Source organism: Microcaecilia unicolor, chromosome 3, assembly GCF_901765095.1.
Source record: "Microcaecilia unicolor chromosome 3, aMicUni1.1, whole genome shotgun sequence".
In the NCBI taxonomy this organism is placed as follows: domain Eukaryota; kingdom Metazoa; phylum Chordata; class Amphibia; order Gymnophiona; family Siphonopidae; genus Microcaecilia; species Microcaecilia unicolor.
Window position 1 is genome coordinate 297,665,494 of NC_044033.1, and position 9,400 is coordinate 297,674,893.

A 9,400-nucleotide genomic window follows, 5' to 3' on the forward strand; every position below is an offset into this window, starting at 1 on the left:
AAAATTAGAACAGTGATTCACACTTGTTATCCACTTCTCTCAGTGATTAATGTACAATTCTCATACAGTTACTTAAGCTTGTGAAAGCATCTTTTCTTTACTCTGGTCCCTATTTACTAAGCTGTGTTAGCTGTTCAAGTGGCACTTAACTCACATTAGCAGTTAATGCATGGTAAATATGCATTACCTCTTAAGCTGGAAAGGGACATGGAATGAGTAGGAAAGGGCAAGAAATAGACGTTACAGTTAATAGTGTATTAAATGTTACTATGGCAGATAACATGGTGTAGCTAACTACATCGCCTTATCTGTCATTCATTTAACACATCCTATATAATAAAATGCACCTCCAACATTCTGAAGCTGACTGCATGGCCGAGGCATTCCTGCTCTCTGTATCCATCACGTACTTCCGGGTTTGTCAAAAGCAGAAGTGACCAACCACATGAGGCTTCTCGGCTTTAGAATGTTGGAGGTGCATTCTATTAAATAGGATTGGTCAGTTCCTTGAAGCACAGCCAGAGCTCAGCGTCCTGCACAGTAATGCTCAGACACCAGAGAGGGGGGGGGGGGGGGGGCTGACACCAGAGAGAGGGAGGGAGGGGGGGCTGACACCAGAGAGGGGGGTGGGGAGGTATCTCTGTCACACACACACACACTCTCTCTCTCTCACAGGCAATGTCTTTCTCTCTCTCACTCTCACACACTGTCTCTCACACACTGTCTCACACTGTATCACATTCACTCTCTATGTGTCACACAGTCACTCACACACTCTCTTGGTCTCATACATTCAGTCTCACAGTCTGTGTCTCACACACACTCTCTCTCTCGCACACACTGTATCTGTGTGAAACACACTCTCTCTCTGTCACACTGTGTCTCACATACGCACTTGCACTCACTCTCATTCTCACACACACACTCTCTCTCTCACAGACACACTTACACCCAGACTCACTCACTCTCTCTCTCACACACACACACACTCGCACATTCACTCTCTCTCTCACACACACACACTCGCACGTACACTCTCTCAAACATACACACTCCAAGGAAAACCTTGTAGCGCCCATTTCATTTGTGTCAGAAACGGACCTTTTTTACTAGTTTTAAAGAATTCCTTATATTAACTGAATGGCAAATTACAGAGAACACTCCCAGCAGTTAATGCACAGGCTGTGCAGTTACCATGTATTCATTTTGGTAATTAAGACACAGTAACTGTAAAATCATGCTTTATGTTAATAAATAAGCACCAATCAGATTTAGCTGTAGCAATTCCTATTCTGGGAGAAATAAACCCCTTTCAATATAATATGACTGGCTGACTACAGATAAAGATGGGATAACCAGAATGAACACTCTTTTGATTCACTTTAATGTTCACTGTACCTTCTCTCATTAAGCTACAGGGACTCACAGTCATGTACACTGAAAATCAGATCAGACTGATATTCCTGACACATGATTAGGTCAGCAGGAAGATGAACTGGATGAGTCTGAGGACCATTTGACATGCAGCATTCCTGATTGAAACTGACTACTGTATGGTTATGCTCTGACCAAACCTTAGAAATCAAATACCCCACCCTACTGAAATTATTATAGTGACCTCTCCAACATGAAATAAAATAATCTGTCGTTATGCTCATCAATCATCCTGCTTTTGACAGCTCCTGCAGAGCCCCCACTTCACTTAATGGTACTTTTTTTTAGACCAGCCACAAAAGATAGTGACCTCCCCATAAACACACACACACACACAGAAAATGCAGATATTCTTTTGCATCATTTACATTAAATTCATGCACTCATGCAATAATGAAAATGAAGTCTACATGCAAAGTAAGCTATTTATTGGGATTCATAGGTGTGATTAGTTAAGCAGATTGAGAAGGATGAGTCGCTGCCAGATGTGCCAAGCCCATGATTGCAGTAAATTGGATGATACTTTTCTTCTGGTGACCAAGCCCAGATCAGCAAGCAGATAAAAGGGCAAAGCCCTAGCTCCTAAGTCAGAGGGGTTCCGTCTCCTTCATTCTTTGATCTGCTCTTTATATCACAGCTCTCCTAATATCTCCTTCACTTTTCATTTACTCTTTCTGCAAACATGATGAGACAGAGTCAGAGTCACAGTCAGGTTCAGAAGGGACAGTCATTTGGTAGTAGAAGTGTAGCTGGAGGAAGCATGAGAGTCCAAAATGTTGGTGGAGGTGCCAGGGGTTTTAGCGCTTGCTCTGCTGGTGGAGGAGGTGGCAGGAGCAAAATCAGCATGGGTTCTGGCAACCGAGCTGGCGGCATGAGCAGTGCAAGCTTGTGTTTTCTAGGTGGAACCAAAAGAACTTCCGTCTGCAGTTCAAATAGTGTTCGAGGCGGAGGTGTAGTGGCTGGTGGAGGCTTTGGTGGAGGCTTTGGTGGAGGCGTAGGCGGAGGCGTTGGTGGAGGCGTAGGTGTTGGTGGTGGCGCAGGATTTGGTGGAGGCGCAGGATTTGGTGGAGGTGCAGGTGCAGGCGGCTTTGTTGGTGGAGCTGGACCAGGTTTTGGGGGACCAGTTCCTGGTGGTCCTGGCTTTCCTGTGTGTCCACCCGGTGGAATCAAGCAAGTAACCATCAATCAAAGTCTCCTAACACCACTGAATGTGGAGATTGATCCAAATATCCAAAAAGTGCGTACAGAAGAGAGGGAGCAGATTAAGACACTGAACAACAAATTTGCCTCCTTCATTGACAAGGTAAGAGTCAAGTATAATCACTGTTGTTGTGATGCTGAAGTGTTCATTACGTAAAATACATTTTTAATATGGAGCTTTGCCTTATATTTCTGTATTGCACTTTATAATTGTTAGTGGGATAATTTGAACTCACAATCCTGTGAATGTTTTCCACACAGAGCAGTGGAAAAAGTCAAATCATCAACCATAGCTTATATATCACCTAAGCAAGAGATATGTACAATCCTTAATTTTTTTACAGGCTCAGAGGATTTTTATTAGACCCACTCAAGAAGTATCCAAAGGTGATGCTCAAAAGCTTTGTAAAACACAGTTTAGATCTTTAGATAGCTGTAGGACCTAGATGATCCAGTAGGTTCAACAGCTTCTTGGGATAGCTCTTTTGTGTGTTGATCTAACAGGTATAACCACTTGCAAACAATCTTTTTCTCTGGAAACAATAGGGCTACCATAACACTTGCGCGTTTTAAAGTCTGGCTACTCTTTCCCTATCCTATTTGAAGAGTACACTTTGCTGTTAGGGTTGTTACTGATATGCAACCTGGTCGATTCCAGGTTAGATTCCTCGAGCAACAGAATCAAGTGCTGGAGACAAAGTGGGCCTTCTTACAAGAAAACACTCAGAAAACTGGCACAAAGAGGGACAATATCGAACCCCTCTTTCAAGCATATATTAGCAACCAGAAAAGGCAACTGGATAAGATAATAGGTGAAAGAAGTCGACTAGATTCAGAACTGAAGTCCATGCAAGTTCTTGTTGAAGATTTCAAGAAAAAGTAAGTCATAATTCAGTTAAAAACTATAAAAGTAGAGTAACTACTACACCTCAAATTACAGTCATGCTATCGTGTTCTTGTTCATTAGCTGCTATGGGGCAGTTTCTATGACTGACTGCAGTAGACAATGCATTCAAGACTTTTGTAATAGCTATAATTATTCTTATTATTTTTAGAAATCAGGGTTTAAAATGAACAGAAACCTAATAATGCTTAGGTAGATTTTTAAAGTAATGCACTTTCTTATAAAAATAGGCCACACATTCTGAAGTTTGGCCATCATGTTCTGTACTTAGCAAGCTAGGAAATACATCCAGGCATTGGAACCATATTTTCTTTACTACGTCAATTGTTCAATGTTTTTAATGAGATACATTTCTTTGAAAAATATGTTTTAGAGGAGCAGATATGTCTAATAAATAAGCACATCTTAGCCTAAGGTATTGTATCCCAACTCTGAAAGCTCAGGTAGAAACACTGGTGGCCATCACCTGGTTTGGCAATTAGGAATAAACATTATCTCTTCTTCATCCAAACAGATATGAAGATGAGATCAACAAGCGTACGGCTGCAGAAAATGAATTTGTGGTTCTCAAGAAGGTGAGTGATGCAACTAATTCTCTTTCAGACTGCTGGCATACAGCAAAGTAAAGAGGAATTCTTCTCACACTGCCAAGATTGCAGTGCATGATTCAAAGCAGACTTTCCAGCTTTCTTGAATCAGTACACTGAACTGGTTATCATCTTTATGCTGTGAACATTTGTTTTTGTCAGGATGTGGATGCTGCCTACATGAACAAGGTGCAGCTAGAGGCCAGGGTGGATGGTCTGACTGATGAGATCAACTTCCTGAGACACCTCTATGAATCGGTAATGATCCTTCTGACACATTCACTGCTACTGTTCTCCAAAAGAACTTGAGCACTTTCATTAATCGAATATTATATAGTTACGCTTTAAAAATTAGTAAATTGTACATTGACAATCAATTTTGTGTAGACTCAGAGTAAGCAGTCCTTCACTGTTCTGACTATGATTTGTAGCCTACGCCTTACCACCAAAAAAGCTTTGCTTGGGCAAATACTCAGGCTTTTATGCTGGGGACTTTGTCCAGACCATGCTAGACTGGCCCAATCAATTCAAGTCCAAAACTACAGTAAGACACAGAGGTCAACTGCCCCTCAAAAAATAGTATCTACATGCAACTCTTAAATAGCATGTTTTAGGCACATGTAGAAAATATTCCAACTATTGAAAATCTTACTGGAAATAAGATTCTTGCCCTGAGTTTTGGTTTGTAAGTGAAGAAGATGGAGAGAAAAGGCATGTTAAACAATTTCAGTGACTAAACTATGTCACTTACAGGAGCTACAGGAAGTCAGCGGAGGACTCTCAGACACCTCTGTCATCCTGTCTATGGACAATAACCGAGACCTGGACTTGAGCGGTATCATCGCTGAAGTGAAAGCTCAGTACGAAGAAATTGCTGCCATAAGCAAAGCCGAAGCTGAGGCTGTTTGTGACAACAAGGTGAGAGATTAGGTTGCCAGAGAAGCTGCATGCTTATATTACCCAAGGGCCTAACACTGTGCTACAGTAAACATACCAATTTACATAAACGCACACAAAACAGTTTTCTGAACATGTCAGGAACAGCTAGAGAAATCTGACACACCAAAGAAATCTGAAAGACTGGTAAATCTGGTTAAGACTGGTTTAAACTGCAGCACTAAAGACATCATTCCATAAATGAGGCACAGTTGTACTACAGCAGATGATATTTAGCATCTTAGCAGATACCGTTGACATCTTAATAATAAGATTATGAAACACAAACCTTCTTAGAAGAGAAACAAGCAGGTAAGGAAGACATTATTTTGGATTATAATCCTTAACATATAATCTGGTCCGAGATTTTCCCCTAACCAGCCATACTTTAATTTTGCATTTTCTGCATCTGACTTTCTCAAGTTAAGTGACAGGGTTTTTTTTTAAATTAATTATTTATAAATTTTAAAATTAAATACAAAGATATTATAATTTTTGAAAGATTACACCAATTTCCAAGAGAAATTCAATCTGAAAAAGGTAACAACTGTAAATTGAATTATTGGTTATTTAGTCCACAAATTAGAGAGGGATCCATGATTACCTGCAAAGGAAGTTGGATATAGGAAATATTACAAAGAAAGATACAGGTAGTTACCCCTTTAATCAGCTTAACAGTTGGTTCTCCTCCCTACTACCCTGTGAATTCAAAAAATTACGCAATTGAAGAGGTTCAAAAAACACAGTGATGGGGTTGGTAATGGTAGCTATTGTTGATTCATAGCTTAGCCCCTTCACTGCAATGAGGGATGCAAAATTTATGACAAGCCTTTTGCAAACTGCTACGGCATCCTAGACCCATCTATTTTATTCATTGGTTTCCTAACCATTAGGATGGACTGTTTAAGAACATGAGCAGAGATGAGATGGGCTTTGTGGCTTTCAAATGCTTTCACATTCTGTTTCCAGGAACTGACTGATCAGTAGCAGCTGAACCTAAAGAATTCAAAGATCTCAGTTTTGCATTAAAATTATTATAAAAAAGAAGATATATAGGTGCTTCTGTTCACAAGTATCACTTTGTAGGCAATTCAAGCCTTTCGTGTATCTGTTATCATCCCCCTGATATTCAAAGCTATTTAGTGGTCAGACATGTCCACTGACCTAACATATCATTTTTCATTTCATTTATTGAAATTTATGTTCTGGCCTTATCCAGGGTGCATTAAAAACAGAGTCTAGGTTAATATTCAGCACCTAACAGGATACGTTTAGGATAAATATCTGTCCTATCTTTAACCTCAAAAAAGTTAACTGGTTAGCGCTGAATATCTGCATATCTGATTAACTTTTTAGCTGAATATTGATCCCCTTAAGTTTAATATTCACAAACACATTTTTCTATGGAAGAGAAATTGAAATTTATGATAGCAAACATTCCTCTCTAACAGGACATTTATTGGCAAATTATTACCCTATTCAGAGGCATTTACATAATAGCAAAGACAATCCATTATCATTTGCTAATTTACTGCAAGAAGTTGTATGCTGTATTCATTTTCCCTGTAGACAGCAATATTTGTCTAATATTTTTGCTTTGTGCCTCTCAGTTCAGACAATTGCAGGCTACAGCTGGCCAGGCTGGAAACACAATAAAAAATTCCAAGAATGAAATTTCAGATCTGAACCGCCAGATGCAGAGAATGAAGTCTGAAATCGAAAGTGTGAAGAAACAGGTAGGGTTTTTGTATTAACCAAAAAGGGAGATGCGCTGGCAAAGCACCTTCTCTAAATGATAGAATTTGTAGCTGGAAATTCAGTAGTTGTGTATTCAGAAACAATCGTAGTTCAGAACAACTGGGCCAGAACTTTGGAGAGTGCTTGAGCTGATGATTAGTGAGCATGAAGTCTTCTAGAACTTGTAAAAGGAAGTCGTTAGTAAGACAGGATGAATAGCCTTGTTCTTATAATTTATTCTGTCTGGAAAATGTCCATTATTTTGAGTTTTGTGTTACAATAAATATAGCCTATAGGCTTTATATTTCTTGCATATTGTCAGATAAAACATAAATAACCCATAAGGTTTGAAAATTATCTTTTTAAAGATCGCCAGTCTCCAAACTGCTATTGCTGAGGCTGAAAAGCGCGGGGAAGCTGCCCTGAACGATGCCAAGAAAAAGCTGGCTGATCTGGAGGCTGCCCTCCAGAAGGCTAAAGAGGACATGGCCCACAGACTGAAGGAGTATCAAAATCTAATGAATTCCAAGCTGTCCCTGGATGTTGAAATTGCCACTTACAGGACCCTGCTGGAAGGAGAGGAAAGCAGGTTTGTGCACTATAGCGCATAATATGATGGGATAAACATTCACCGTGTATTAAAATGGATAGGATTATAGAATGATAACATTGAAAATTCCTTGTAAACTGAAATGAAGATGGGGGAGGGTAGACTTAGGAGTAGATTAAGGATTCATTTCTTCAATGAGTGGTGATGGATGCTTGAAAGAGCAGTAAAAATGGCCCGGTGCACCAATTTCACACATCCAATCTACTGCAGCCACTTTTTACCGTAGCTTGGTAAAAGGGCTCCATGGATCACTGTCAAGCTCTAACAGTTAGATAACTGTCTGATATTATGATCTACCTATGTGACTTGTTTGTTTCTATTGCAGGATGAGTGGAGAAATTTCCAGCACCGTGAGCATCTGTAAGTATTATGTGAATTTGCTTGTTTTTTTTTTTTTCAGGACAATGTTTTTCATACATTATGAAATTCAAAAGGGTCATATTCAAAAGAAACTTCTTCCACCCTGTGAATATAGATGCTTTATGAAAATAGTGTAAATGGCTGGCAGTTGGAACAGAGCTCACTAAATTCTTTTCTCCCTTGCAGCGGTGGTCAGCGGATCATCATCGGTCTCAGGAGGAGGAAGCGGTGGCTATGGAGGAGCAAGCGGTGGCATGGGAGGAGCAAGCGGTGGCTATGGAGGAGCAAGCGGTGGCATGGGAGGAGCAAGCGGTGGCTATGGAGGAGCAAGCGGTGGCTATGGAGGAGCAAGCGGTGGCTATGGAGGAGCAAGCGGTGGCTTTGGAGGACAAGGATCATCAAGTAAAGGATATAGCCAAGGAGGCAGCGGAGGAAGTAGTTATTCTTCCAGCATGGCAGTCTCTTCATCATCTTCCTCAAAGAAACAATCCTATTAAAAAGTGTCATCTGTGCTTGAATGAGAGGAATGCTTTACTAACCGCTGACATCATTGGTGCTGTCTCTTGAAGCTGTCTCACCTTTTTCTTCAAAAGAAGTTCACTCATAATTTTTCAGCCACTCATATCTCCTCTTCCTTTTAGTCTGTAAAACAAAGGACCAACAAATGTCACAACACTGACCTTGAGGGAAAGAAAGTGAGAACTAATCTGTGTTGAGAAATGATGTGGGTGTGAGGGGCCGAGACCCAATTCTTTCCAGGCTTCTCAATGCCCACACACCACAACATTCAGTAGTCAGTGCACTGGAGCTTACTGAGATAATTCTACCTCCTGTTTCTCCACACTTCCCTCTAGGTTCCTTTGAGCTGGCAACATCCAGCAAAGGCTGCAGTGTTTGCTTCCAAAGATTTTAAAGTATGCTAACCCACCCAAATGGCTGGCAGTAGGTTTACTGACTCCTTGCTTTCAAAAAAGGTTTAGCAAGTGCTACTGAAACTCTTTTTGAGAAGAGAGTCACTGTGTTTTTGTAAAACTAACATTCATTCATTAGGACATCAAGTTAGTTCTTCAATTCTTTTGAATGTTCTTCAAGCTGAAAATATAGCCATTTCAGTCCAGCCCACTGTCTTCTACTCACACTTTGGACTAGCCGATAGAGATATACTTTAGCATCTGCCAAGTCTGAAGTTAAATAAATGAAATCTTGCTTGTTTTTTCAGAGTGCAAGGAGGGAAATGTTTGCTGTTATAATGCTGTACATAAAATCCTTGTGGAGTGTCGGTTCTTTGTTGTGCATCTTCTATTAAACTGCATGTGAAATTCATATTGTGACATTGTGATTCATAATCAAGGCTGGTCCATGGTATGTAAATGTAGTAATACAGGAAGAACAGATATTTCAGTGCGCATGACTGATAGTGGAGAGTCAGAAGATGCTGCCTCATGTAACTGGAAGAGCCATTTAAGAAAAGAACACATTCAAAACAAGGGTGGCAGCACTAGGGGGTTGCACTAGGGTTGTGCATCTTAAACATTTTCAGTTTGCTTCATTTGCAGTCCACTCACTCATCTGCTTTATTTTCACATACTGAATGATTTACTTCATTACTTTCCATGAAGGGAAATCAGGCAA

General features: G+C 40.3%; 1 protein-coding gene across 2 annotated transcripts; it reads left to right on the forward strand.

Annotated features, from left to right (window-relative positions):
* Positions 1–2,004: 2,004 nt before the first annotated feature.
* LOC115466739 (keratin, type II cytoskeletal 5-like) lies at positions 2,005–9,091 on the forward strand. 2 transcript variants are annotated; one of them, XM_030198205.1, is made up of 10 exons: positions 2,005–2,737; positions 3,293–3,513; positions 4,053–4,113; positions 4,288–4,383; positions 4,879–5,043; positions 6,672–6,797; positions 7,167–7,387; positions 7,734–7,768; positions 7,955–8,008; positions 8,051–9,091. In XM_030198205.1, exons 1-10 carry the CDS (start codon positions 2,117–2,119, stop codon positions 8,263–8,265), a joined length of 1,815 nt encoding a protein of 604 aa, XP_030054065.1. In that variant the 5' UTR covers positions 2,005–2,116; the 3' UTR covers positions 8,266–9,091. The 2 variants fall into 2 exon arrangements, with proteins under 2 accessions (XP_030054065.1, XP_030054064.1); XM_030198204.1 differs by having other exon boundaries at positions 7,955–9,091.
* The last annotated feature ends 309 nt before the right edge of the window (positions 9,092–9,400 follow it).

Bases quoted from the DNA above. Each gene is read 5' to 3' on its own strand.
- LOC115466739 (XM_030198204.1), top strand. From the start codon at position 2,117: ATGATGAGACAGAGTCAGAGTCACAGTCAGGTTCAGAAGGGACAGTCA. The intron at 4,114-4,287 runs GTGAGTGATGCA...TGTTTTTGTCAG, and splicing joins AATTTGTGGTTCTCAAGAAG to GATGTGGATGCTGCCTACAT. The intron at 6,798-7,166 runs GTAGGGTTTTTG...ATCTTTTTAAAG, and splicing joins TCGAAAGTGTGAAGAAACAG to ATCGCCAGTCTCCAAACTGC.